Source organism: Netta rufina (genome assembly GCF_964035555.1).
Source record: "Netta rufina genome assembly, chromosome: 24".
Classification (NCBI taxonomy): Eukaryota; Metazoa; Chordata; class Aves; order Anseriformes; family Anatidae; genus Netta; species Netta rufina.
This window is the reverse complement of record NC_140148.1, coordinates 2,890,990-2,918,343: the sequence shown is the minus strand read 5'-3', so window position 1 is coordinate 2,918,343 and position 27,354 is coordinate 2,890,990. Positions and strand designations below refer to the sequence as shown.

The 27,354-nt window shown below is 67.4% G+C and overlaps 3 protein-coding genes across 3 annotated transcripts; all 3 read left to right on the top strand.

Annotated features, from left to right (window-relative positions):
* Positions 1-1,723: 1,723 nt before the first annotated feature.
* Positions 1,724-2,766, top strand: LOC311218517 (pancreatic polypeptide; the record flags this gene model as incomplete). Its single annotated transcript, XM_084301210.1, has 2 exons — positions 1,724-1,902; positions 2,703-2,766. The coding sequence occupies 2 exons, from the start codon at positions 1,724-1,726 to the stop codon at positions 2,764-2,766; spliced, it is 243 nt and encodes an 80-aa protein (XP_084157336.1).
* Positions 2,767-4,303: 1,537 nt separating this feature from the next.
* MPP2 (MAGUK p55 scaffold protein 2) lies at positions 4,304-11,934 on the top strand (the record flags this gene model as incomplete). The annotated part of the gene is made up of 12 exons (XM_084301203.1): positions 4,304-4,361; positions 5,406-5,524; positions 6,369-6,521; positions 6,607-6,756; positions 7,367-7,594; positions 8,782-8,913; positions 9,333-9,438; positions 9,538-9,606; positions 10,081-10,242; positions 10,811-11,013; positions 11,085-11,213; positions 11,758-11,934. The coding sequence occupies exons 2-12, from the start codon at positions 5,408-5,410 to the stop codon at positions 11,932-11,934; spliced, it is 1,626 nt and encodes a 541-aa protein (XP_084157329.1). The 5' UTR covers positions 4,304-4,361; positions 5,406-5,407.
* A 1,817-nt stretch (positions 11,935-13,751) lies between these two features.
* LOC311218439 (all-trans-retinol 13,14-reductase-like) lies at positions 13,752-19,804 on the top strand (the record flags this gene model as incomplete). Its single annotated transcript, XM_084301122.1, has 11 exons — positions 13,752-13,920; positions 14,048-14,230; positions 15,098-15,327; positions 15,941-16,136; positions 16,844-17,041; positions 17,140-17,229; positions 17,759-17,897; positions 17,976-18,085; positions 18,296-18,462; positions 19,115-19,274; positions 19,659-19,804. The coding sequence occupies 11 exons, from the start codon at positions 13,752-13,754 to the stop codon at positions 19,802-19,804; spliced, it is 1,788 nt and encodes a 595-aa protein (XP_084157248.1).
* Between the last annotated feature and the right edge of the window lie 7,550 nt (positions 19,805-27,354).

Below are 27,354 nucleotides of genomic sequence, written 5' to 3'. Positions count from 1 at the left end.
GATGGGGGGGATGGAAAGAGGGGGGCAGGGAGGGATGGAGGAGAGGAGGGGATGCGGGGAGGGATGCGGGGATGCAGGGAGGATGCAAGGAGAGAGGGATGCAGGAGGGGGGGAGGGAGGGATGTGGGGGGGCTGCAGGCGAGAATGGGGGTGCTGGGGGATGGAGGGGGGTGCACGGGGCTGGCTGGAGGCCCAAGGGAGTAGAGAGGGGGGGCTGCGGGGGGGGGGGGAGCAGGGGGCGAGGGGCTGGGGGGCTGCGGGGGGGGGACAGTGGGGAGGGAGGGAAAGAGGGGGGGGATTTGGGGGTGTGGGGGGCTCCATGGGCTGGGTCTGGGGGTGCAGCCACACGAGGGTGGGGGGGGCACTGGCAGTGGGGTGTGGGGGGTGCTCTGGGCATGGGGGGGGGGCACACGGGATGGGGGTAGAGGTGCACGGGGGGCTGGGGGTGTGGGGGTGCTGCGGTGGGTGCTGGGAGCACTGGTACGGGGTGGGGGGGTCTTCTGTGTGAGGGGGTGCTGGGGGCACTGGGGCACTGGGTATGGGGCGCAGGGGGCACTGGGAACACTGGTATGGGTGCACCGAGCACTGGGTGCACTGGTATGGGCGACCTCGGTACTGGGATCACTGGGTATGGGGTGCTGGGGGCACTGGAAACACTGGGTATGGGGTACTGGGGGGCACTGGGAACACTGGTATAAGTGTACTGGGTGCTGGGCATACTGGTATGGGTGCACTGGGTGCACTGGGTGCACTGATAGGGGGTGCAGGGTGCACTGGGCACTGGGTGCACTGGGTGCTGGGCACACTGGTAGGGGTGCACTGGTATGGGGTTCTGGGTGCACTGGGAGCACTGGTATGGGCTGCTGGGTGCACTGGTGTGGGGCTGCACCACGGTGGGTGCTGACTGGGGGGGCCCCCACCCCTCTGTCCATCCGTCCGTCCCCCTGTCCCCCTGTCCCCAACCCGGGTTCAGCAGCCGGCCCCTCGCCCCCCCCAGGTGCCCCCGGCCCCAGCGTCAAACATTAACCAGGGCCAGGCGAGGGGCCAGATGTCCCCGTGTCCCCCCCCCCCCCACTGCTACCCCCCTGTCCCCCCTGGCAACCCGGCCGCGGGGTGACATCAGCAGGGGGACAGGGGACGGGGCACGGGGGATATAAGGGACAGCGCCGGGGTGGCAGCGGTGGCACCGAGGAGCCAGGGAGCTGTCCCCTGTGTCCCCCCCGTGTCCCCCGTGTGAGCGCGTCCCCGTGCCACTGCTCGTGGAAGCAGGTGAGGGGTGGGGGGTCCTGGGGGGTCCTGGGGGGTGCTGGGGGATCTGGGTGCTGGGGAGGTTGGGGGCAGCACCCATGGGGGGGGGGAAGCAGAAGGATTTGGGGCAGGGGGGTGAGCTTGCAGCTGTGCACGCACATGTGCAAGGCTGAGAGTGTGTGGGTGTGAAAAGTGGTGTGCACACGCGTGTGAGTGCTTAGCAGTGACGTGGGGGTGCTCTGGGAGAGGAGCGTTCCCTGCAGGTGCGTGTGCAAAGCACGCATGTGTGCATGTGCTGCAGTGTGTGCGTGTGCAAGAGTGCATGCATTGCACGTGTGTGTGCATGCAACACGTGTGCGCATTTGCAAGCACGCACTTGTTGCACGTGTGTGCATGCTATGTGTGAGCGTGCAAGCATGCGTGTGCGTGCATGTGCCCTCGGCTGACAGCTGACAGCCCCCCCCCCGGTGCAGCCATGCCTCCCCGCTGGGCCTCGCTGCTGCTCCTGGGCTGCTGCCTGGTGCTGCTGGCCGGGCACCCGGCCGCCGCCGGCCCCTCGCAGCCCACCTACCCCGGGGACGACGCCCCCGTCGAGGACCTGGTGCGCTTCTACAACGACCTGCAGCAGTACCTCAACGTGGTCACGCGGCACCGGTGAGTCAGGGGGTGTGTGTGGGGGGGCTGCTGTGATGCACTCCCCATTGCAATGCCCCCTCCCCTTGCAAATTACTCCCTGCTGCAATGCACTCCGTGTTGCAAATTACTCCCCATTGCAATGCGCTCCCCGTTGCAAATTACTTCCCAGTTGCAACACACTCCCCATTGCAATGCACTCCCCGTTGTAATAACCCCCCTGCAAATTACTCCCTGTTGCAAATTACTCCCCATTGCAATGCACTCCCTGTTGCAGTGCACGCCCCCCCCGTTGCAAATTACTTCCCAGTTGCAACATACTCCCTGCAACTCCCTGTTGCAATGCACTCCCATTTCCAATGCACTCCTCATTGCAAATTACTTCCCGTTGCAATGCACTCCCTGTTGCACTGTGCCCCTTTGCTGCAACTTGCTCACCCTGTGCAACCAGATCCTCACCGCAATGCCCCCCCTTGCAGCGTGCTCCCCATTGCATTGTGCTCCCCCATTGCACTGCACCACCCGTTGCAATTCACTTTCCTCTTGCAACCAGTTCCCTTTGCAACGCACTCCCTGCACGTTCCCTGCTTCACCCCCTTCCCCCTCGTTGCTCAGCAGCTGCAACCACCTCCCTACTGCGATGCATCCCCGTGCTCCCTGCTGCAACCTGCAACCCTGCTGCTGCACCCTCCCATTGCAACGCCTCCCTCCTTGCAATTCACAGCCCCCTTGCAGTGCATTCCCTGGCTGCTCCCCTTGCTCGCTTCTCCCCGTTGCACCGTGCCCCCCGTTGCCCCCCCTGACGTGCCCCCCCCCCGCAGGTATGGCAGGCGGTCGAGCAGCCGGGGGCTGTGCGAGGATCCCATGGGTGCCGCCGGGTGCTGAGAAGGGGCGACCACGGCCCTGAGCGGGCGAAGAGGAGCCCTGAGGGGGGGCAAACACCCCCAGCCCCCGCTGCACCTGCAGCACGCCTCCAACTGCCCCCCCCCCGCCCCCCAATAAACCCCATTGCAGCCACCTCCTGCCTCTGTCTGCTGGGGGGGCTGTGCTGGGGACACTGGGGACATGGGGGGGGGACACACGGCGTGGGGGGGGGGCACGGGTGTGCATCAGCGCTGCTGCTGCTGGGGGCTCCCCCCGTGGGGCAAGGGTGCGCGTGGGGGGGCTCGTGTGCATGCACACGCGTGTGTAAGCACGCACCCAGCCTGCAAGGGCTGTGCACACGCGTGTGCAAAGTGCACACCAGACCATGCACCGTGCGTGTGCATGCTTGTGCAATAAGGGGGGGGTCGTACCCGCGGGGGGGGGCACTCGGGTGCTCTGCAGACGTGCCCCCCTTTCCCCCCGGGTGCGTGCGCGTGGGTGTGTGCGCGTGCACACGCGCGGGGGGCGGGCTCTTTAAATCCGCGCCCCCCCGCAGGAGCTCCCCGCCCGCCCCCTCGGTTGCCATGGTAACGGTGACCCCCTCCATCTCCCCCCCCCTCCCCGTCCACCCTTTTAAAGGGGACGCACCCGCAGCTCCCCCCCCCCCCAACCCCGGGAGGCTGCGGGGCTGCGTGCGGGGGGGCTCCCACGGGTGAGCAGGCACGGGGGGGGCGCGCGTGGGTGTGCACGGGGTGTGCAAGCACCGGGGGAGGGGGTTATGCACGAGGGGGTGGGTTTGCACGGGGGTGTGCAAGCACCGAGGGGGCATGCACGGAGTGCGTGCAGCAGGTTTGCACGGATGTGTGTGTGCATGCACGTGGGGGTGAGCACGGGTGAGTGTGCAAAGGGAGGTGTGCACCGGCTTGTGCACACGAGTGTGCATCCATGTGAGCATGCACCATGGGGTGCATGGCTCTGCACACGTGTGTGAGCGTGCACAAGCGTGTCCATGGGTGCTCAGGGTTGTGCACACGCACGTGTGTGCATGCAGGTGTGTGTGTGCATGCAGCATGTGATTGTGTGCACAAGAATGCACACAACTGCTCACATGGTGCACGAGAATGAGTGTGCACAAGCACGTGCTTGTGCACAGATGTGCATATGGCTGTGCGAGCAGGTGTGCACACACATGAGTGTGCAGAGGTAGGTGTGCACCGCATCATCATCACACTAAGAGTGCATGCATGCCTGTTGCACGTGAGCACACGCGTGTGTGCATTAGCTTGCACACTGTGCATGGGACCGTTGCTGTGCGAGCACACACTGGTGCGCGTGCAGGAGCCGTGCACACCTGCGTGAGCACACCCACCCACGGACAGTCCCTGGGGTCGCATGCCCCCCGTTGCACACCCGTGCCCCCCGTTGCACACCCGTGCCCCCCGTTGCACGCCGGGGTGCTGCGGGGTGCAGCGGGCTCGGGGGGGGCCGCGGTACCCGGATCTGGGCAGGAGGCGGGCGGAGGCCGGGCAATGCGCCCGCAGCCATGAGCAGCGGCCCCGGCCGTGGGGCCTCGCCGCCCTCCTCGGCCCCCCCCGGGCCCCCCCTGGGACCCCAAGGTAGGGGGGGAGCCGGGGTCCAAGGGGGGGGGGCGGGGGGGTGATGCCAAGCTAAGGGGCAGGTGGTGCGTGGGGATGGAATGGGGGGGCTGGGGCAGGGAGATGGGGTTGGGGGGGGTCCTAGGCCAGGCTGTGACCCCCCCCCGGGTGTGGGGTGGGGGCTGCCTGTGTTGCAGCCCCCCCCCCCGGCTGGCACATCCCCCCCCATCGCACGCAGCCTCTGGGTGCATCTCCTCGGCTCCCTGCTGCAGCACAGCCCCTGCGCGGTGCAACCCACCCCCGGCTGCATGCACGGCCCGGATGCATCACCCCCCCCCCGGCTGTAAGGCACCCCCGCGTTTGCATTGCAACCCCCTCGCTTGCATCATGCCCCCCCCCCCCCCCCCGTTTGTATTGCAACCCCCTCTTTTCATTGCAAGCCCCTAATTTGCATTGCAGCCCCTTCATCTTCCCTGCAAGCCCTTCATTTTTATTGTACCCCCCCTCGTTTGCATTACAGCCCCCCCCCCCCCGCTGCATTGCAACCCCTTCATCTTTATTGCAACCCCCTCCTTGTTTGTGCTGTGCTGCCTGGTTGCATTGCAACCCCCCCTCTGCCTTGGCTGTATTGCATCCCCAGTTGCATTGCAGCCCCCCCTTGTTGCGTTGCAGCCCCCCCTCGTTGCGTTGCAGCCCCCCCCCCATTGCATTTCAACCCCACCTGCTGCTGCACGTACCGACTGTGGGGAACCCCCCCGGGGGGTTGGGGGGATTCCCTCCTGAAGCCCCTCCCAAAGTGAAGGTTTTTTTTTTGAGGGGGGGGGCTTTCCTTGTTGCCCCCACCTCATGGACTGTGCAATCTCCTGCAGCTATGGGGGGGGGGGGGTCTGCAGATCCATGGGGGGGAGGGCAGCCCTTTGCAGGGAAACTGAGGCACGGGGAGGCCACGGCACGGAGCTGCCCCCCCCCACCAGAGCAGGGCTGCCCCTTACCCCTCTGTGAGGTGTTTTGGGGTGGGTGGGTGGCACCCCACGGCCACCCCCCCGACGTGTCCCTGTGCCCCAGCCATGCAGCAGGTCCTCGACAACCTCCTGGGCCTCCCCAGCGCCCCCGGCGCCGCCGACCTCGACCTCATCTTCCTGCGGGGCATCATGGAGAGCCCGATAGTGCGCTCCTTGGCGAAGGTACCGGGGGGTGGGGGGCACCGTGACCCCCCCTGGGCCACCCCCGGTGCAGGAGGGGGCACGGGGGGGGGTGTGGGAGCACGGGGGTGCATGGATGGGGGGTGTGCACGGGCACACATGCGTGTGTGTGTGTGCATGCATTGTGCTGCTGTGTGGAGCAAGGTGCACGGTTGTGTCTGCTTGCACGTGTGTGTGCAGGAGTGTGGTGGGAGGTGTGCACACGTGTGTGTGTGCACCCGTGGGTGTGCATGTGCAGATGTGTGCATGCAGATGCATTATGTGTTTGCATGCCTGTGTGTAAATGCAGGGAGGTGTGCACGTGTGGAGCAAGTGTGCGTGTTTGCACGCGCGTGTGTGCACAGCCAGGTGTGCCCGGCTGCTGTGCTGCAGCTGTGTGCGGGGTGGGGGGCATCAGGAGGGGGCTGAGGGTGGGTGGGTGGGGAGGGGAGAGGCGGTGTGCAAGGAGGTGTGTGTGCACGTGTGTGTGTGCATGCACGTGTGTGTGTGTGTTTGTGTGTGCATCACCTGCCAGGCATGCGCATGGAGAGCACGTGGTTGTGCCCCCCCATCCCGCATGCCCACCAGCGTGTGCACACTTGCACGTGCACACATGTGCTGGTGCGTGCATGCACAGCTTGGCGGGGAGGTGTGCGTGCAGGTGTGCATGCACAAGCATACCCTGTGGCTTTGCACGTGCATCCCAAAGGATGAGTTTGCACACGTGCAAGTGCGCGCAGGGCACTGTGAGCATGCACTGCATGCACACACGTGTGTGTGTGTGTGTGTGTGTGTGCACGCGCACCGGGCGCTGATGGCAGCGGGGGGTCCCTCGCCCCCGCCGCAGGCCCACGAGCGGCTGGAGGAGACGAAGCTGGAGGCGGTGCGGGACAACAACGTGGAGCTGGTGCAGGACATCCTGCGCGACATCGGGCACCTGGCGCGCCAGGACAGCGCCGCGGCCGAGCTGGCACGCATCCTGCGCGAGCCGCACTTCCAGGTGTGCCGCGCGTGCACGGTGCGCGTGCGAGGCGAGCGTGCGAGGGGAGCGTGCAAAGCTCCCCTGACGGCCGCGTGCTTTGCAGTCCCTGCTGGAGACCCACGACTCGGTGGCCTCCAAGAGCTACGAGACCCCCCCGCCCAGCCCCGTGCTAGACCCGGCTTTCAACAACCAGCCCGTGCCCCCCGACGCCGTGCGCATGGTGGGCATCCGCAAGGTGGCCGGGGAGAACCTGGTGAGAGCAGGCTGGGTGCTGCGGGGGGCTGGGGGCACTGCTGGGGGTGCTGCTGGGGGTGCTGGGGGTGCTGCGAGGTGCTGGGGGCATTGCTGGGGGCATTGCATGGGGCGCTGCGGGGTGCTGGGCACAGTGCTGGGTGCTGGGGGCATTGCAGGGTGGTGGGTGCTGGGGGTGCTGAGGGCATTGCTGGGTGCTGGGGGCATTGCTGGGTGCTGGGGGTGCTGCAAGGTGCTGGGTGCTGCTGTGTGCTGGGGACATTTTTGGGGGCACTTTTGGGTGCTGGGGGCATTGCTGCTGGGGCACTGTTGGGTGCTGAAGGCATTGCAATGCTCTGGGATTAATGCAGGGTGCTGGGGGGCATTGCAGGGTGCTGGGGGCATTGCAGGGTGCTGGGGGCATCACTGGGTGCTGGGGGCATTGCGATGCTCTGGGATTATTGCAGGGTGCTGGGGGGATTGCAGGGTTCTGGGGGGCATTGCTGGGTGCTGGGGGGCATTGCAGGGTGCCGGGGCATTGCCGAGGACCTCGCAGGGTGCTGGGGCTCTTGCTGCCATCCCTGCTGGTGCTGGGCACTGCCGGGGGGGCTGACGCGGGGCCGTGCCCCCAGGGGGTGACGTTCCGGGTGGAGCGGGGGGAGCTGGTGATCGCCCGCATCCTGCACGGGGGCATGGTGGCCCAGCAGGGCCTGCTGCACGTGGGGGACGTCATCCGGGAGGTGAACGGGCGCGAGGTGGGCAGCGACCCCCGGGCGCTGCAGGACAGCCTGCGCCACGCCAGCGGCAGCGTCGTGCTCAAGATCCTGCCCAGCTACCAGGAGCCCCACCCGCCCCGGCAGGTACCCGCGTGTCCTGCGTGTCCTGCGTGTCCTGCCTGTCCTGCATCCCTTCACCCTGTGTCCTGCATGCCCTGCACCATGTGTCCCGTACCTTGTGCCCTGCTTGTCCTGCACCGTGCGTCCTACTTGCCCTGCGTGTCCTGCACCACGTGTCCTGCGTGTCCTGTGCCCTGTGTGTCCTGCACCCTGCGTCCTGCATCTACATCCCACATCCCGCACCGTGCGTGTCCCACACTGTGCATCCTCATCCCACATCCTGCACCATGCATTGTGCACCGTGCACCCTTTATGTCCTGAGCCCTGCGTCCTGCACCATGCATCTGCTTCCCACATCCCGCACCTTGCACCCCTCCCCCTGCACCAGCACCCTGCCTGTGGCTTGTCTCTGCCCTTCCCCTGTGTTGTCCCCATGCCTCTGTTGTCCCTGTGCTGCTTCCCTGCTGCACAGCCATGCACCCCCTGTCCCCCTGCCCCCTGCTCCCTGCCCCCCAACCCCCTTGCTGTGTGCCCTGTGGCCCATTTCCCCATGCCCCCCGTCCCCCTGTTCCCCACGTCCCCAGCCCCCCAAGGCTGGGGTCCCCAACCCCCCATGTCCCAGCACCCCCAGGGACACCCCCCTCCTGCCACATCCCACGGAGCCCCCCTCCTGTCCCCATCCCCGTCCCCACATGGGACCCAGGTGCCGTGCCCCCCACCCCTCACCGTGCCAGCCTCCCGCTGTCACCCTCGGGGACAAAGCAGCGCTGTCACCACATCCCCTGGCACCGCGCCGCCTGGCACCGCGCGTCCCCAACCGGGCTGTCCCCAGGCACCCCCCTGCTCCCCGGCACCGGGGTCCCTTGGGTGCCACGGGCGCACACGCGTGCACACGTGTGCCATCGCCGCGGCGCTGTGCGTGGGCGCCGGGCTGTGCGTGGGCGCTGTGCTCTGCGTGGGTGCCACCCTGGGAGCGCTGTGGTGCGTGGCAGCAGCCGTGGGTGCCGCCTGCATGTGCGCGGGTGCCTTGCACGCCTGCCTGCGCCGGGTGGCGCGGAGGATGCACACGCGCGTGCACGTGTGAGCGTGCGGGGAGCTGCTGGGGAAACCGAGGCACAAGCCAGCAGAGGTCTCGGAGCACGGGAACGTGGCGCCCGTGGGCTCCACCCTCTCTCCTGTCCCCACCGGTGCCCCCCCCGACGCCCCCCCAGGTCTTTGTGAAGTGCCACTTCGACTACGACCCGGCCTCCGACAGCCTCATCCCCTGCAAGGAGGCCGGGCTCCGCTTCGCCGCCGGGGACCTGCTGCAGATCGTCAACCAGGATGACCCCAACTGGTGGCAGGTGAGGGGAGGGGGCACGGGGGGGGCTGCTCCTTGTCCCCCACCCCCAGCCTGGGGTCTCCCAGCAGCTGGGGACTGCGGAGGTTTGGGGTGCGCTTGGGGCTGGGGAGGGTCCCTGTGGGGAGGGGTCCTTGTGTGCCACGCGGTGTCCCCTCAACCCCAGGGGGGCAGCACGGGGGGGTCCCCAGGGGTGTGTGGTCCCCGTTTTCCCCACTGTGTCCCCTCAACCTTATGGGTGCAGCGGGGGGGGGGGGTGTCTCCAGGGATATGGGGTCCCCATGTGCCACACCGTGTCCTTCTGACCCCAGGGGGGGTTCCCAGGGGTCCCCATGTGCCATGCTGTGTCCCCCCTCCCAGGGGTGCAGCATGGGGGTGTCCCCAGGGACATGGGGTCCCCACGTGCCACTCTGTCCCCCCCAGGCATGCCACGTGGAGGGGGGCAGCGCGGGGCTCATCCCCAGCCAGCTGCTGGAGGAGAAGCGCAAAGCCTTCGTGAAGCGGGACCTGGAGGTGCCCCCCGGGTCCGGTACGGTGCCAAACCCCCTCCCCAACACCCCCCCGGCAATGTCCCCGTGCCGTGGCGCTGTCCCCAGCCCCGGCTCAAGTGTCCCCGTGCCCTCGGCAGGGGCCTTGTGCGGCAGCCTCAGCGGGAGGAGGAAGAAGAGGATGATGTACCTGACCACCAAGAACGCCGGTGAGCGATGTCACCAGCATACTGGGAGAGTCCCGGGGCCACACGGGGGTCCTGGGGCCATGTGGGGGTCCGGGGGCTGTGCAGGGGTCCCTGGCCCACACGGGGGTCCTGGGGCCACGTAGGGGTCCCTGGGTCATGCAGGGGTCCCCGTGCCATGAGGGGGTCCCTGGGCCACGTGGGGATCCCTGTGCCATGTGGGGGTCCTGGGGCTATGTGGGGGTCCTTGGGCCACCTGGGGGGTCTCTGGGCCATGTTGGGGTCCCTGGGCCATGCGAGGGTCCCTGTGCCACACGGGGGTCCCAGGGCCACATGGGGGTCCCTGGGCTATGCAGGGGTCTCTGTACCACATGGGGGTCCCTGTGCCGTGAGGGGCTCCCTGTGCCACACGGGGGTCCCAGGGCCACGTGGGGGTCCTGGGGCCACCCTGGGGTCCCCGCAGCAGCCGCTGAGGGTCCCCCCCCGTCCCTCGGGCAGAGTTTGACCGCCACGAGCTGCTCATCTACGAGGAGGTGGCGCGCATGCCGCCCTTCCGTCGGAAAACCCTGGTGCTCATCGGGGCCCAGGGCGTGGGGCGCCGCAGCCTCAAGAACAAGCTGCTCATGTCCGACCAGGCGCGCTACGGCACCACCATCCCCTGTGAGTGTCACCGTGTCCCCCCCCTGGGGCCCCTGGGATGCCGCCATCCCCCAAAGGCATCGCGGTCCCCCTGAAAGCATTGCCATCGCTCCCATGAGCTGTCCCCTAAAAGCATCGCCATCTGCTGGACTGCCAGGATGGGACCCTTGGGAAGGGGACCCTGGGAAAGGGACACCAGGAATAGGACCCTAGGAACAGGACCCTTGGGATGGGACCCCAGGAATAGGACTGCTGGGATGGGATCGTTGGGAAGGGGACCCTGGGAATAGGACCCCAGGAATGGGACCCCAGGAATGGGACTACCAGGATGGGATCCTTGGGAATGGGACCCCTGGAATGGGATCTTTGGGATGGGACCCCAGGAATGGGACCCCAGGAACAGGACCCTAGGAATGGGACCTCAGGAACGGGACTACAGGGATGAGATCCTTGGGAATGGGACCCCAGGAATGGGACCCAAGGAATGGGACTCCTGGGATGGGATCCTTGGGAATGGGACCCCAGGGAAGGGGACCCCAGGAACAGGACCCCCGGGTTGGGCGTGCTCAAGGCTCGTTGTGCCATGCAGACACGTCGCGGAAGCCGAAGGAGAGCGAGAAGGACGGGCACGGGTACCGCTTCGTGTCACGGGGCGAGATGGAGGCGGACATCAAGGCCGGGCGCTACCTGGAGCACGGCGAGTACGAGGGCAACCTCTACGGCACCAAGATCGACTCCATCCGCGCCGTGGTGGACGCGGGCAAGATGTGCATCCTGGACGTCAACCCCCAGGTATGGCAGCGCCCGCCGGGGGGGCGTTTATGGGGTTTTGGGGGGGCTCAGCCCCGTCCCGTCCCGCCCAGGCGGTGAAGGTGCTGAGGACGGCCGAATTCGTGCCCTACGTGGTGTTCATCGAAGCCCCCGCCCCCGACACGCTGCGCGCCATGAACCGGGCGGCGCTGGAGAGCGGCGTGGCCACCAAGCAGCTCACGGTGGGGGACACGGGGACACAGGAATGGGGACCTTGGGGAGACCCTGGGGAGGTGACAGGATGGGGACCGGGGACCCTGGGGGGAGCTGATGGGATGGGGACCTTGGGGAGGTGATGGGATGGGGACTGGGACCCTGGGGAGGTGATGGGATGGGGACCTTGGGGGGACCTTGGGGGGGTGATGGGATGGGGACCTTGGGGAGGTGATCGGACAGGGACCGGGGACCTTGGGGGGAGGCGATGGGATGGGGACACTGGGGGGACTTTGGGAGGTGATGGGATGGGGACCAGGAACCCTGGGGAGGTGATGGGATGGGGACCTTGGGGTACTTTGGGAAGGTGATGGGGTGGGGACTGGGGACCTTGACGAGGAGATGGGATGGGGACTGGGACCCTGGGGGGAGGCGATGGGATGGGGACCTTGAAGGGACACTGGGGAGATGATGGGACAAGGACCAGGGACCCTGGGGAGGTGATGGGATGGGGACCTTGGGGGGACTTTGGGGAGGCGATGGGGAAACTGAGGCAGCTCCTGCGCGGGGCAGGAGGCGGACGCCAGGCGGACGGTGGAGGAGAGCGGCCGCATCCAGCGCGGCTACGGCCACTACTTCGACCTCAGCCTGACCAACGACGACCTGGAGCGCACCTTTGGGCGCCTGCGCCAGGCCATGGAGCGCCTGCGCGCCGAGCCCCAGTGGGTGCCCGTCAGCTGGGTCTATTAGTGCCCCCCCCCGTGCCATGAGTGTGCCAAGGAGGACCTGAGAGGAGGGTTTGGGGTCTGTAGAACCCCCCCCCGTCCCCGTGCCCAGCCCCTCTCTCCCTCCCACCCACTCCCAGATTGTTTTTTTTTTATTATTTTTGTTTTTTTTTTTTTTTGGGGGGGGGAGGCACAAGCAGCTGGTGGGGCTGCCCCCCCTTCCTGTGCCCACACAGCTAATTCACTGCCAAAACTTGCCCCCCTCCTCCCAGCCACTTTGTTCCAGGGGATGCTGTGCCCCCCCCCCCAGCCCTCACCCCGGGGTGCCCAAGGTGCTGGGTGGCCCCTGCCTCAGTTTCCCCATGGGAACACCCGCCCCCCCCCCCCCCCCCGGGAGGGGTCTGCACCCAGCCCTCCTGCTGTCCCCACCCCCCTTTGTCCCACATCACCCCTTCCCAGGTAGCAATAACCCCCCCGAGGATCCCTACCGTGTAATTAGCCCTCAATTAACTCTGTAATTAATGAGCCCTGTAATTAAGCCCTGGGGTGCTGCTGGGGGTGTCTGGGGGGGGGTGATGCCAGGGGACGGGGACACGGGGGGGGAGTGCAGGGTCTGGCTGCGTGGGTGGGTGCACGTGAGTGTGCACATGAGTGTGCCCAGCCCGGGGGCTCTGCGCTGCCTCCGCTGTGTCCCCTTCGTCCCCGTGCCCCCGTCCTGCGGGGACACCCCGGGGTGCCCACGTCCCCGTCCCCGGGTTGCTCCTTTTTGGTACTTTGCTGTGACTTTTATTAAAGATCAAGGAGAGAAAAGCAGCGACTTTGTGTCATCGTGGGCAAAGCGGCAGGGGGGCTCTGCCACCTGTGCCACCCGTGTCACCCGTGTCACCCGTGTCACCCGTGTCACCTGCGTCACCTGTGGCCCTCTCCCACCCGATGCTGATGGTTTCACCTCTCCAAAAGGCTGCTTCACCCCCGCTTGGCACCCAGAGGGTGTTTGGGGGGTGCCACACACGCGTGTGCGCGCGTGTCGGTGTGCACCTGGGTGTGCGCAGCGGGGCTGCGTGGGTGGCTGTGGCTGCTGTGTGCGTGTTTGTGTGCGCGCATGGGGGATGTGTGTGCACACGGGGGTGTGTGTGCATGTGCACGGGTGTGTTTGTGCACACGGGGGGTGTGCGCGTGTCACGTTGCACTCGCAGGCCCTTCCTCGCTGCCGCCGGGAGAGGTCAGCAGAGCTGCAGGCGGCGGCGCTGGCTGTGCCTGCGCGTGCAAGGGCGTGCACGCGTGTGTTTGCACCGCGCTGTGCGCCTCTGGCTGTGCACACCCGTGCCCCTGCCTCCTTGCACAGCCGCGCACCGCTTGCATCCCTGCATGCACTCCCCATGCACACGTGCGTGCCCCCACCCCGCCACGCTGCGCCCTGGCCCGCAGCCCACTGCCATCCCCAAGGGGCTCAGACTGGGGGGGGGCTGCGCCTTCTGCGCCCCCCTCCCGGGCTGTGGGCCCCCTGCTATAGGCTGCAGCCCCCCTAAACCGAGCGGCTTTAGGCAGCATTGGCTATAAGCTGCGGCGCTAAGCCGCTGCGCTGGGCGGAGGGGTGTCCGTAAGCTGCCGTGCCCAGCGGCTCGCGTGGCTATAAGCGGCTCTGCCTGTAAGCCGACGGGTCCGTAAGCCTCCAGGTCCATAAGCTGCCGGTTTTGTAAGCCTCCAGGTCCATAAACCGCCGGCTCCATAAGCCACCGGGTCCATAAGGTGCCAGGCTCTAAGGCACGGAGCCTATAGGGTGCGTTGTCCGCAAGGTGCAAAGTCCAGGAGGTGCAGTACCTGCACGGCACGGCCGCAGCCATGTGGGCCACGCTGCTGCTACTGCTGCTGGCCCTGGGCGTGCTGGCTCTGGGGCTGGTGGCCCACCGGCTCCTGTCCCCTGCTGGCAACCCCTTCGCCCGGCCCCCCACGGACCCTCCCCGGCCGCTGGTGACGGATCAGCGGGCGCGCGACCGGGTGCTGAAGCGGGGTGAGTGGGGGCGCGCTGTCCGTCTGTCTGTCTGTCTGTCCCTGGTGGGTGCATGTTGTGCGCTGAGTGGATGCAGCGGGGTGTAGCACCGTGTCCTCACCCCCCCCCCCATTTGCCCCGTGCTCAGGGTTCAGCGCCGCGCGTGTGCCAAGGGACCTGGACGCCGTGGTCATCGGCAGCGGCATAGGCGGCCTGGCGGCAGCCGGCACCCTGGCCAAGGTGGGCAAGCGGGTGCTGGTGCTGGAGCAGCACGACCAGGCCGGCGGGTGCTGCCACACCTTCCAGGAGCAGGGCAGCGAGTTCGATGTGGGTAAGGACCCCCCCCGCTGTGTCCCGGTGGTCCCTGCTGTGTCAAGTCCCTGTCCCCGTGTGCGCCTGTGGCTGTGCTGCAGGGTTGCAGGGTGCGTGTTTGCAGCATGTGCATGCAGCATGTGTTTGCTGTGCTTGCACATACATGTGGTGTGTGTGCATGCACTGTGTGCACCGTGCGTGTTCCTGCAGTGTGTGTATCACATGCATCGTGTGCATGCACATGCTGTGCCCGTTTGCAGTCTGCACCAGGCAGGTATGTGCAGTGCATGTGTGCAGTGTCTGCGGTTTTTGTAGTGCAAGCACTTGCACGGTGCATGCAAACACTGTTTGTGCACAGCATGTATTTTTGCAGTGTGTGTGTGAAGCATCTGCAGTGTTTTTGTGATGTATCCACTGTGTGCACGCAGTGTGTGCTTTTATGTGTGCTGTGCGTGCACTATGCACACACGCACGCAGTCTGCAGTGTGTCGGTAGCGCACACGATGTTTGCACGCAGTGTTTATGCAATGCACGGCATGCTGTGCACACTGCATGCAGCATTTTAACGTGCAGGGTGTGTGAACTGTCTGCATTCAGCGTGCACACTGTGCTTGCAGTCTGTGCACGCGGTGTGCAGCACATGCATGCATTGCACACACATGCAGTGTATGCATGCAGTTTGCATGCATCCAGCATGCCATTTACATGCAACATGCATGTGTGCACACAGCGTGCGTGCCCCGCTTGCTGCCCACCTCCCCCTCAAGGAAACCCCAACACTTCAACCTCCCACCTGCCACCCTGGGGGGCTCCCACCGCGTGTCCCCGAGGTGGGCACATCCCTGTCCCCTCCACCCCGTGGGCGCTGACCCCTCGGGGCCCGCAGGCATCCACTACGTGGGGCAGATGCACGAGGGCAGCATGCTGCGCGTGGCGCTGGACCAGCTGACGGACGGGCAGCTCCGCTGGCAGCGCCTGCCCGACCCCTACGACGAGGTGACCCTGGGTCCCCGCCGCTACCAGCTCCGTGCCGGCAAGGCCGCCTTCGCCGCCGCGCTGGAGGAGCAGTTCCCTGCCGAGAAGGAGGCCATCAGGGAGTTCATGAAGCTCTCCAAGGTGCGAGGCCCTGGGGACACCCTCTGGGGACACCCCTGGTCCCGGTGTGCGGGGTGTCACCTCGGTTTCTGCATCCCCTCGCTGTCCGTGGGGCGGGAGGTGGCACGTCCCCAGCACGGCTGGATCGGGAGGGGGTGTGGAGATGGAGGGGGTGGCACTGGTGGCTCTGGGGACATGGGTGGGGGGCTGGGGGGGGCAGGGGTGGTGGGGATGCTGGTGGTGGGGTTGGTGGGGACACAAGTGGTGGCCATGGTGGGGACATGGGAATTGGTTTCGCTGGGGACAAGGGAGATGAAAATACTGGGGACAAGGGTAGCCACGGTGGGGACATGAGCATCGGGTACGTTGGGGACTGGAGCGAAGGGGACAGTGGGGACACTGGCAGTGGGCACGTTGGGAACAAGGACAATGAGCATGCTGGGGACAAGGGTGGTCACGGCGGGGACATCAGCATTGGGCACGTGGGGTACCGGAGCGATGGGGATGGTGGGGACACAGCTGGTGGCACCGGGGACACGGCACTGAGCGTGGTGGGGACCCGGTGGCGGCGCGTGGGGACCCGGGCGTTGGGGCGGTGGCCGTGCCGGGGTGACAGGGCCCTGTCCCGGCCCAGATGGCCTCGAGGCACGTGGCGCTGCTGGCGCTGCTGAAGATGGTGCCGCGCTGGCTGGCCGCCCTGCTGCTCCGCACCGGCCTCGTGCACCGCATCTCGCCCGTCTTCCGCATGGCGGCCACCGGCCACAGCGAGGCAGTGGCCCGGCTGACAGCCGACCAGGACCTGCGCGCCCTGCTCAGCTACCTCTTCTACGGTCAGCCCCTGTCGCGATAGGGAAGGGGCCGTCGGGATAGGGAGGGGGCCGTCGCGATAGGGAGGGCGCCGTCGCAACAGGGGAGGGCACCGCTGCGATAGAAGAGGACTGCGTGGTGGTAGGGGAGAGCCGCGTGGTGGTGGGGAGGGTTGTGTCGTGATCGGGCAGGCCACGTCACGATAGACGAGGGCAGTGTTGTGGTGAGGGAGAGCTATGTCGTGGTAAGGGAGGGCTGTATCATGATAGGCAGGGCTGACCTGCAATAGGGCAGGTAGTGTCATAAAACAGGAGGGACACACTGCAATAGGCTAGGGCCATGTCATGACAAGGGTGGGCTGTATCGTGATAGGGGGAGGCCATGTCATGATAACAGTTGGAAGTGTGGTGACAGAGAGCACCATATTGCAATAGGAGAGAGCACCTTTTGATAAGGGAAGGCTGTACCATGATGGGGAGGCTTGTGTCACGACAGGGGAGGTTCGTGTCATGATAGAGGAGGCTCGTGTTGCGATAGAGGAGGCTCCTGTCGTGATAGGGGAGGCTTGCGTTGTGATAGGGGAGGCTCATGTCACCATAAGGGAGGCTCGTGTCGCGATAGAGGAGGCTCGTGTCGCGATAGGGGATGGCAGCCCTGCTCTGGGGGTGGGGGCCAGCTGTGGGGCACGTCCCCAGGACCACCACCCTCACGGTCCCCCCGCGCCCCCCAGGCACGGCGCCGCGGGACTCCAGCTTCCTGATCAACGTGCTGATGGTGCACCACTACCAGCGGGGCGCCTGGTACCCCCGGGGGGGGGCCAGCGAGATCGCCTTCCACGCCGTGCCCCTCATCGAGCGGGCGGGGGGGGCCGTGCTGGTGCGCGCCCCCGTCACCCGCGTCCTCGTCTCGCCCGCCGGCGCCGCCGTGGGTGAGCGCCCCCGCCCCCGGGGAGGGTGACGGCGTGGGGACAGCGGGGACAGCGCCGTGTCGCGTGTCCGTGCGTGTGTGTGTCCCCCCCCCCGGCAGGGGTGGCCGTGCAGAAGGGGCCGAGCGAGGAGGAGGTGGAGATCTGGGCGCCCGTCGTCATCTCCGACGCCGGCATCTTCAACACCTTCGGCAAGCTGCTGCCCCCCCCCGCTCCGCAGCCTCCCGGGTATGGAGTCCCCGGGTGTCCCCACTGTCCCCGGGTGTCCCCACTGTCCCCGGGTGTCCCCACCACCACCCCCGGGTGTCCCCCAACACCCGCAGTGTCCCCGGCACCCCCCCTATCCCTGGTGTCCCAAGCATCCCCAACAACCGCAGTGTCCCCAGAGTCCCCAGGGACCATGGTGTCCTCAGCAGCCCCATTGTCCCCAGCAGCCCCATTATCCCTGGTGTCCTAATTGTCCCCAACACCCCGCAGTGTCCCCAGCATCCCCGGGTGTCCCCAGCAGCCCCATGGTCCCCACTATTCCTGGTGTCCCAAGAGTCCCCAACACCCACAGCGTCCCCATCACCCTCTCCATCCCCGTGTCCCCAACAGCCCCATTGTCCCCAGCATCCCCATTATCCTTGGTGCCCCAAGCAACCCCATCACCACCAGTGTCCCCAGCGTCCCCTCCGGGAGCGGGGTGGCATCGTCCCCAGCCCTCCCACGTCCCCGCAGACGTCCGCTCCCGCCTGGCCATGGTGCGCCACGGCATGGGCTCCTTCCTGGTGTTCGTGGGGCTGCGGGGCAGCGCGGCCGAGCTGGCCCTGCCCGCCACCAACTTCTGGATCTACCCCCACAACGACCTGGACACCATGTAAGGGCCCCCCCCAGGGGGGCTGTGGGACGGGGATGGGGACGGGGACAGGGCGGGTGCCACACGCCGTGCCCGCAGGATGACCCGCTACGCTGCCCTGCACCGCGACGACGTCCCCGAGAACCTGGCCATGATGTTCATCACCTTCCCCGCCGCCAAGGACCCCACCTACGAGGAGAGGCACCCAGGTAGGGCCGGGGGGGTGCTGCTGGTGCCGTGTGTCCCCCCCCTCCCCGGGGCTCCCATCCGCTCGGCATCACCGGCTCAGCACCTCCTCAACCCCAACGGCGGTGACTGCGGGGTGGGCACCGGCGGGTCCGGGGGTGACACCGGCACGGGGACCAAGGGGACATGGGGAGGGCGTTGGGGACAGCATGGGGACACCGTGCCCCTCGCAGGCCGCTCGTGCATGACCATCCTGACCATGGCACGGTACGAGTGGTTCGAGGAGTGGGCCGGCACCCGCGCCAAGCACCGTGGTGCTGAGTACCGGCAGTACAAGGGGGCCATCGCCCAGCGGCTGCTGGAGCGCGCGCTGCAGCGCTTCCCCCAGCTCCGAGACAAGGTGACGGGAGGGCGGGGGGCGTCCCCGGGGAACGGGGGGGTGGTGGTGGTGGTGGGGATGGGGAGGGCCGTGGGATTGGGGGGCACACGGGGTTGGGGTGCTTCTTCGGAGGTGGGGTGTCCCCACGGGGTGGGATGCACGGTGGAAATGTGGGTGCGTGTGGGGGCTGGGTGCACTGTGGGGTTTGGGTGTCCTGTGGGAATGGGGTGTCCGTTGGGAATGGGGTGTCCGTTGGGAATGGGGTGCCTTTTGGGAATGGGGTGTTCGGTGGGGTTTGGGTGCACCGTGGGAATGGGGTGGCTGCTGGGAATGGGGTACCCCATGGGAATGGGGTGGCTGTTGGGGGTGGGGTTCCCATTGGGAACAGGGTGTGCTGTGGGAATGGGGTTCCCATTGGGAATGGGGTGCCCTGTGGGGTTTAGGTGCCCTGTGGGAATGGGGGGTCCATTGGGAATGGGGTGCCTTGTGATATTTGCTTACCAATTGGGAACGGGGTGCCCTGTGGGATGGGCTTGGACCCAATATGGGACCTGCTCTTTGGTGTGGGGGCACCTGCCCTACCCACGTGCACCCCGGCATGCCCGGTGCCCCCGGTGTTCCCCATTCCCCCGGTGCTCCCCGTGCACCCCCTCGTGCCCCCCTCCCCGGGCAGGTGGAGTTCGTGGAGGCGGCGTCCCCGCTCACCAACGAGCACTACCTGGCGGCGCCCCGCGGCGAGATGTACGGCAGCGAGCACGACGTCGGCCGCTTCACCCCGGAGGTGGTGGCCGCCATGAGAGCCGAGACGCCCGTGAAGAACCTCTACCTGACGGGTAAGGGACCCGTCCCCATGTCCCCGTGTCCCCATGTCCCCATGTCCCCGTGTCCCCGTGTCCCCTATCTCCGTGCCCCCCATCCCCATGCCCAGCTCCAGGCGGGAGGCAGAGCCCCTTGGGGGGCTCCCTGCAGCGTGGGGTGTCCCCACGGGGTGGTGGCCGTGTCCCCTCATGGTGGCGGCTGTGTCCCCATGGGGTGGTGGCCGTGTCCCCCATAGTGGTGGCCACGTCCCCCCATGGTTCTGGCCATGTCCACCCATGGTAGTGGCCGTATCCCCCATGGTGGTGGCCACATCCCCAGTGGCGGTGGCCACGTCCCCCATGGTGGTGGCCACGTCCCCCATGGTGGTGGCCACGTCCCAGCCGCGGGCTCGTCCCCAGGGCAGGATGTGTTCAGCTGTGGGCTGGCGGGGGCCCTCCACGGGGGGCTGCTCTGCGCCTCGGCGGTGCTGGGCCGCGTGCTCTACCTGGACCTGCTGCTCCTCAAGAAGAAGATCAAGCGGCGCCGGGGCCGGCAAGCGGCGTGAGGACCCGGGGACACCCCTGGGGGGGACAGCTCCCCGCTGGGGAACGGGCTCCCAGTTCAATAAACTGGGATGCTCAACTGGTCCGGGTCCTTGTCTTACTGGGGTGGGGTGGGATGGGGATGGGGATGGGGATGGGATGGGATGGGATGGGATGGGGATATGGGATGGGATGGGATGGGATGGGATGGGATGGGATGGGATGGGATGGGGACAGGCTGGCAGAGCCCCATCTGACGCACACCCCTGTTCCTCCCAGCCCCACAAGCTGGCCAAGTCCCTCCGGCCCTATGGGGGCTTCAGAGCTGCCCACCCCAAGGCCCCCTCTCCAGACCCTCCCCCAAAACAGCAGAGCAGGGAGGGCTTTGGGTTCTTTTCAAACAATAAATAGAGAGCCCCTCCGCTGTGCACCAGCAGCACAGCTTTGGGGAGCGTGGCCGCAGGCACCTTGGGGGGGGCCACAGACGCAAGCATCCGGGTGCCCCCCCAGTGAGGGATGCGGGGAGCCCCTCTGCATCCAGGGCCGCTGCTGGCCCCAGGGGGTGTCCCCATGCTGTCCCTGGAGCCGCCGGTCGCCGTGGGGGTGCTGGGGGTGTCCCCCCCCCCCCTAGAAGTTGGTCTGGGTGGGGGGGGCGCACTGAGGCTCGGGGTTGTGGCCGCATTCGGGGCACGGCCCCTGCGGCAGCGGGTAGAGGAAGGGCTTCGCCGTCACCTGGGGGGGCGAGAGGGCAGCAGGGTGTGTGCGGGGGGGCTGCTGGGACCCCAGGATCCTCGGGGGCAGGAGGGTGCCCATGACAACCCCCCCCACCCGAGGAGTCCCCACCTTGGGGTTCCCACCTTGGGCAATGGCGCAGCACCGGGTGTAGGGGCTGGGTGCCCGGCACGGGGGTGTCTTGTGGCCCCCATGGTGCCCCCCATGCCTTCCTGAGCCCCAGAGCCCCAGCGTCTGCCATCCCATAGCCACAGCACCCCAACCCCATAGCCCCAGCACCCATAGTCTCAGCACCCACAGCTCCAGCACCTGTAACACCAGCACCCAGCACCCCGTAGCTCCAGCACCCCAACCCCATAGCCCCAGCACCCACCACCCCGTAGCTCCAGCACCCATAGCCCTGTCACTCGCTGCGCCATAGCCCCATCATCCAGCACCATAACCCCAACACCCCCTACCCCATAACTCCAGCACCCGCCACCCCATAGCCCCAGCACCCAAAATCCCATAACTCTAGCACCCATAATGCCAGCACCCACAGCCCCAGAACCCACAACCCAACATCTCCAGCACCCATAACTCCAGCACCCATAGCCCCAAAAACCACCACCCCACAGCTCCAGCACCCACAGCCCCAGCACCCACCACCCCATATCCCCCCCTCCACCACCACCCTACCCACCCGGTGCCCACGCCCCCCGGCCACTCAGGACCCACCTCGCTGTAGGGCGGGGGCTCCAGGCCCAGCGGGATGCCCCCCCCGGGCAGGCTGGGCAGCGCGGGCATGGGGCCAAGCTGCGGGGAGGCGGGGGACTGGGGGTCCATGTAGGGAGGGGGGTGCAGGGGCTCGTCGCGGCACAGCTTGCGGCAGATGTGGAAGATCATGATGAGGAAGACGATGGAGATGAAGATGACGATGATGAGGACGAACATGGTCCTGGGGACACCGAGAGGCGCGTGCCGGCGGCAGGCAGCTTCCCCCCGCTCCCCGACACCCTAGGGTGCCGGCCACCCCCCCCTCTCCAGCTCCCGCTGGCACCCAAAGGATCCCTCCCGGCCACCCCGTCCCGTTACCGCCCCCCCCTTCCACCCTGGTGACCCCGGCCACCGTCACCCCCCCACGGGGGTTTTGGGGACGAACCCGGGCGCGTTGGCATCCCCGGCACCGCCGTGCCCGCACCGGACTCTGGACCCATGGGTGCGGGTCACCCCGCGCCCTGCCCCGCCGCGCCTCCCCGCACAGACTTCGCCCTGGGTGGGGGCCCTGGGTGGGGGTGTGGGGGTGTGAGGCGGGGGGGGGGTGTCCGGAATGGGGCGAATTGGGGCGAGTTGGGTGATGCTGGGTGTGGTGGTTGGGGTGGGAGCGAGACGAGGGGTGCTGCTGTCACCCCCAACCCCCCAAATTTGGGGAATGACCCCAAAAGAGGGCACCGAGGGGGCTGCGGGGAGCGTGTCGTGCTTGGGTTCTGTGCAGGTCTGTCTGTCCGTCCATCCTTCCGTCCATCCCTCCGGTCCATCCCTCCCTCCTCAGGCCCTCCCTCCCTCCATTCCCCCCCCCCAAAAAAAAAAAAAAAATTAAAAAATTAGGGCCAGGGAGCTGGGAGACAAGAGCCGGGGGTGCTCAGCCTGGTGTCCCCGTGCCCTCCCCTCGGGGGGGGGTCCCCACCCATAGGGACACCCTGGGGTGCCCCCGCCACCCCCGCCGCCCCCCTCCCGGCACCGTCCCCTCCCCATCTGGCTCCCAGCTGCGGGCGCCGCTTCCCTTCCCCACTGCTGATGTGGCAGCCCCGGCGCCGTCCCCGTCCCTGTCCCCGTGTCCCCATCCCCGTCCCCATCCCCTATCCCCTGTCCCCATCCCCACCCCATGGTGCTGCCCCCCTCCCGCTGCCCCCCATTTCCCCCTCTGCCCCCCCCAAACGCCCCCATCTCTTCTTCCCGTCCAGAATCCCCCCTCTCCATTTTTTGGGGTCTTAGGGTTTGGCTTTGTTTGGGGGGGGGGGGAAGAATTTTGGGGTGCCCCCGAGCTGGTTCCTGCTGCCCCCACCTTGGGGCTCGGTGGGGCTGCGGGGGGCACCTTGGGGGGGGGGGATGCTGGGACCAGGGGGTGCCCCATTTGCTCCCGGTGGCCCTGTGGGACGTTTTGGTGATGGGGGGGGGGGGCCTGAGCCCTTCAGGCTGGGTCTGGGGGGGGTGTCAGCCACCTCCCCGCTGGGTACGGGTGGATTTTGGGGCATTTCCAGGCTTTTTGCTCCCGTTCCCAAGGGGCAGGCGGCTCCCGTTGGCAGAGGGAAAGGCCACGTGTCCCCGGCCGTGGGAGCTGGAGCGGGGCCGGGGCTGTCCGGGGGGGGTCCTGCAACCCCCCCCCCCAAACCCCCCAGCCCCAGCAGCTCTGTTCCCCCCCTGCCAGCTTTGGGGTGGGGGGGTCAGGCTGTACCCATGGGAGCTGCTGCAGACCGCGATGGAGCAGGAGCGTGGCTGGGAGGCACGGGGGGGGGAGCCCGGGGGGTGCCAGCGCCCCCAAACCCAAAATGCAGCTGGGGGGGTGTCCATGAAGGGGGGGGGGGGCAGTGGTGTATGGTGCACGTGGTGTGTGCCCAGAGCAGTGTGCGTGTGCAGGGGTGTGTGTGGTGCATGCTGTGGGTGTGGGAAGGGGGGGCACGGGGTGGCACAGGGGGTGCACGGGGTGGCACAGGGGGTGACATGGGGTGCACTTGGAGTGGCACAGGGGGTGCACGGGGTGCTTGGGGTGGCATGGGGTTGCACAGGATGCACATGGGGTGGCACAAGGGTTCAGGGGATGCATGCAGGGTGCACGGTGTGGCACAGGGGGTGCATGGAGTGCACATGGGGTGGCACAGGGAGTGCACAGGGTGCACGGGGTGGCACAGGGGGTGTTTGGGGTGGCACAGGGTTGCACAGGATGCACATGGGGTGGCACAAGGGGTGCACGGGGTGCACTCAGGGTGCACAGTGTGGCACAGGGGGTGCACGGGGTGGCACAGGCGGTGCATGGGGTGGCACAGGAAGTGGCTTGGGGTGCACATGGGGTGGCACAGGGGGTTCATGAGACGCACACAGAGTGCATGGGGTGGCACGGGGGGTGCTTAGGGTGGCACAGGGGGTGCACAGGACGTGGCACTGGGGATGCACGGGATGCACATGGGGTGGCACAGGGGGTGCACGGGATGCGTGCAGGGTGCATGGGGTGGTACAGGGGATGCTCGGGGTGTCACAGGAGGTACCATGGGATACACGTGGGGTGACACAGGGATGCTCAAGATGGCACAGGGGGTGCATGTGGGGTGGCACAGGGGGTGCCGTGTCTTGCACACCCTCCAGTCGTGCCCCGCTGCCCCGCTGGAGCCGTGTCCCCGGGTCGGGTGAGGTGACGGTGGTGAGGCCGAAGGAGCGGGATCTCGCAGGCGTGAAGCCGCTGGCTCAGGACCTTAAGCTCTCCAAAGCCGATCAGCCCCGCACCACTGGGGCTGCCGTGGGGCTGGGGACCGGGCTGTGGGGCTGCCCCACGCCGTGCCCCCCCAGCAGGCGAGCTGGGGGCCGTGGGGACACTTGCAGGGGCCTTGCACCCAGGTGAGTTGCCCAAGGGGTGGGTGGGGGGGTGCAGCGATTTGGGGCTGCCCCATAGCACGTGGGGAGCCAGGGGACAGGGGAATGGCAGCGAAGTCCCTGCGGTGACACCAAGCAGGGAGCTGAGGTGACACCCGTGGGTGCTACAGCGCCCTGCCTGCCCGGTGCTGCCTTAAGCAGGATCATCCCCTTAAGGGGTTTATTGGCACCCAGGGAGCGGGGGCTTTGCTGGGGGGGTGCACGGGGTGGCTGTGCCGGGCTAATTGGCTCAGGGGCTTAACGAAGGCACTGCCGCCACGTGTCCTCCTGTGCTCCCTCCCCAGGGGATGCTGTCAGGTCCCCAAACTGGGGCTGCTGTGGTGGGGGCCCTCATTTTCAACACCCCCCCATATTATAAACCCAAAACAGAGCCTCCCCAGCTTGCTGCGGTCCCCTCCAGCCCAGGGGTGCTCCGGCACCCAGATAGGGCTATGGGTGCTCGCTGCCCCCCCCCAGTGCCCCGGTCCCTCCCCGGGGCTGCAGCGCTGCGTGTCCATGCGCTGCCGCAGATTACACGGTGCCCGGGGAGGCTGCCGGCCTTTTTTTGGGCTCCTAATTACACGCCAGCAGCAGCCAGGGTAGAATTAAAGCCAGGCGGGAGGCAGAAATAGCCAGGTGGCTCCCGGAGGCCACGTACCTGTGCCAAACCCACGGGGCCACGCGCATGCCCGCTGTGTGCACCGACACACGGGGCTGCACGCGCACACCGAGCACGCGTGCCACGCGGCGAGGGGCACACGGGGACCCCCTCCTGGCCACGCCGAGGTGTCCCCACACCCATGGGGACCGCGTCCGTGTGCCCGCTGCCACGGTGCCACCGGCTCCCGTTGGCATGGCCCCATCCGTGGGGACGAGCGGCGTGCCCGGACACTGTCCCCAGATGACCCCATCCCGACGCTGCTGGTTCCCAGCCCTAGGGAGAGGCCGTGTGGCACCGGTGCCACCCTGGCACCACCATGGCACCGGGGACAAGCCACCGTGCCACGGAGGAGGAGCAGCAGGGCCGAGCTCACGGCGGTCCTCGCCCTGCTCTCCCCCCGCTCGTGTTCGGGGGACTTGGCGGCGCTCGTCGAAGCTCGCAGACACGCGGTTGCGTAAGCGGCTCGGGGCCTCCCGCCGCCCCCAAAAACGTGAGAATCGGCCCCGGTGCCGCGAGGAACCTCCCGGGGCCCTGTCCCCTCCCCGGCCATGCTCACACCACCGGGTGTGCGCGCACACGCGGGGCTCGCCGGCCCCGTGCACAGAAGCACACACCAACACACGCGTGTGCTCGCGCTCCCCGGCTGCTGCTCCCTGGGGAACGGGATGCCACCACGGGGACCCCGTCCCCTTCCCTCTCCCTGCACCCACTCAGGCCGCAGACCCCCAGCCCCTTCCCCGCACCCCGCCTGGCCCTGCGCCCCCTTCCCCACCGCGGCCCCTCTCCCCTCCCTCCGGCCCAGCCTTTTCCCTTCCAGCTCTGCTGTTTGAAGCTATTTTTTCCACAGCTCCTGCCAAGAGCCGCTAATGAGAAACAAACGGGCTGCTCCGACCGCTGCTGCTCCCAGCCCACACACCTCCGGGCTGCCCAGTGCCGGGGCTCCGTCGTGCTCCCGTGGGCATCACCGCCGCTGGGCTGCCGCGGGCACCGCTGCGGTCACGAGGGATGGTTCCTGGCATCCGTCCTGCCCATGTGCCACCCTCCCTGGCACCCCCGTCCTGCCCAAGTGCCACCATCTGTGGCATCTCCATCCTGTCCAAGTGCCGCTGTCCTTGGCATCTCCTTCTGCCCAAGTGCCACCACCCCTGGCATCCATCCTGCCCAAGTGTCACTGTCCCTGGCAGCCATCCTGACCATGCGCCACCATCCCTGGCACCCCCATCCTGCCCATGTGCCACCATCTGTGGCATCTCCATCCTCTCCAAGTGCCACCATCCCTGGCATCTGTCCTGCCCAGTTGCCACCACCCCTGGGATCTCCGTCCTTCTTGTTCAGCACCATCCCCGGGCTCTCCATCCTGCCCACGGCAGCTCCATCCTTCTCGTCTGGCCCCATCCCTGGGCACCTTGGTCCTCACCTGGGATGCTGTCTTCATCCTGCACCCACCCAGCACCAGCGCTGAGCACCTCTAACCTGCCCATCTGGCACCATCCCTGGGCGCTTCCCACCTTCAGCCAGGCCCCATCCCTGTGCTGCAGCATCCTGCCCGTGTGCCACCATCCCTGGACATCTCCACCCTCCTCCAGCACCATCCCTGAGCACCCCGAGCCTGCCCATCCAGCACCACCCCGAGCATCTCCATCCTCATCCAGGCACCACCTCCGTGCATCTCCATCCTTCTCCCTCGGCACCACCCACGGCACTTCCATCCCACCCCCACGCCACCACCGCTGGGATCCCCATCCTAAGGACATTCCCCCCAGGCTGGGGTCCCCGCAGCCTCCTCCTCGGCTGGATTTGGCCCCTGGGGAAGCTGCTGGGGCCGGAGCAGTGCCAGGCCGGCCAGCAGTGACGCGGAAACCCAGGGAGCAGAGGGAGCAAGGCGCGAGGGAGTCCCGCGCTGTCCCCCGCCGGGTCCCCCGGCCCCCCCCCCGGCCACTGCTTGCTCCAGCCGGGGCCGCAGCCAAGCCTCTGCTGTTCCAGTTGGCCACGGCTCGGCCCCGAGTTATCTGCAGCTCCGCGGCGGTCACATTTTCCACTGCTCCGTGTTTGTGTTTGAAAGGCGGCTGGGAGGAGGGGAGGAGGAGAAGGGAGCGCGAGAAGGGAGAGATCCCCGTGGGCCTGGCCGTGGGCAGGGGGCGGGTGGGAAGGTGAATTTATGGCAGGGTCTGCACCTGGAGCAGGAGCATTCATCAAGGATGGAGCAGGACCGAGGGATGAGAGAGGTACCCGGGATGGGAGCACAATTTGGGTACGGGGGCATCACTCAGAGATGGAAGCATCACCCGGGGATAGGAGCAGGACCTGGGGACGGGAGCAGTCCCCAGGGCTGGGAGCGTGACCTGGGGCTGGGAGCACAATTTGGGGATGGGAGCGTTGCTCAAAGGCAGGAGGATGCCCCAGGGATGGGAGTGGTACCCAGGGACGAAGCAGTGCCACGGGATGGAGCTGTACCCCAGAGTTAGGAGTGGTACCCAGGGATGGAGGGGTACCAGGGATGGAGCAGAACCAGGGATGGAGCAGAACCAGGGACGGGAGCAGCACCCAGGGCCAGGAGTGGTACCAGGGACGGGAGCA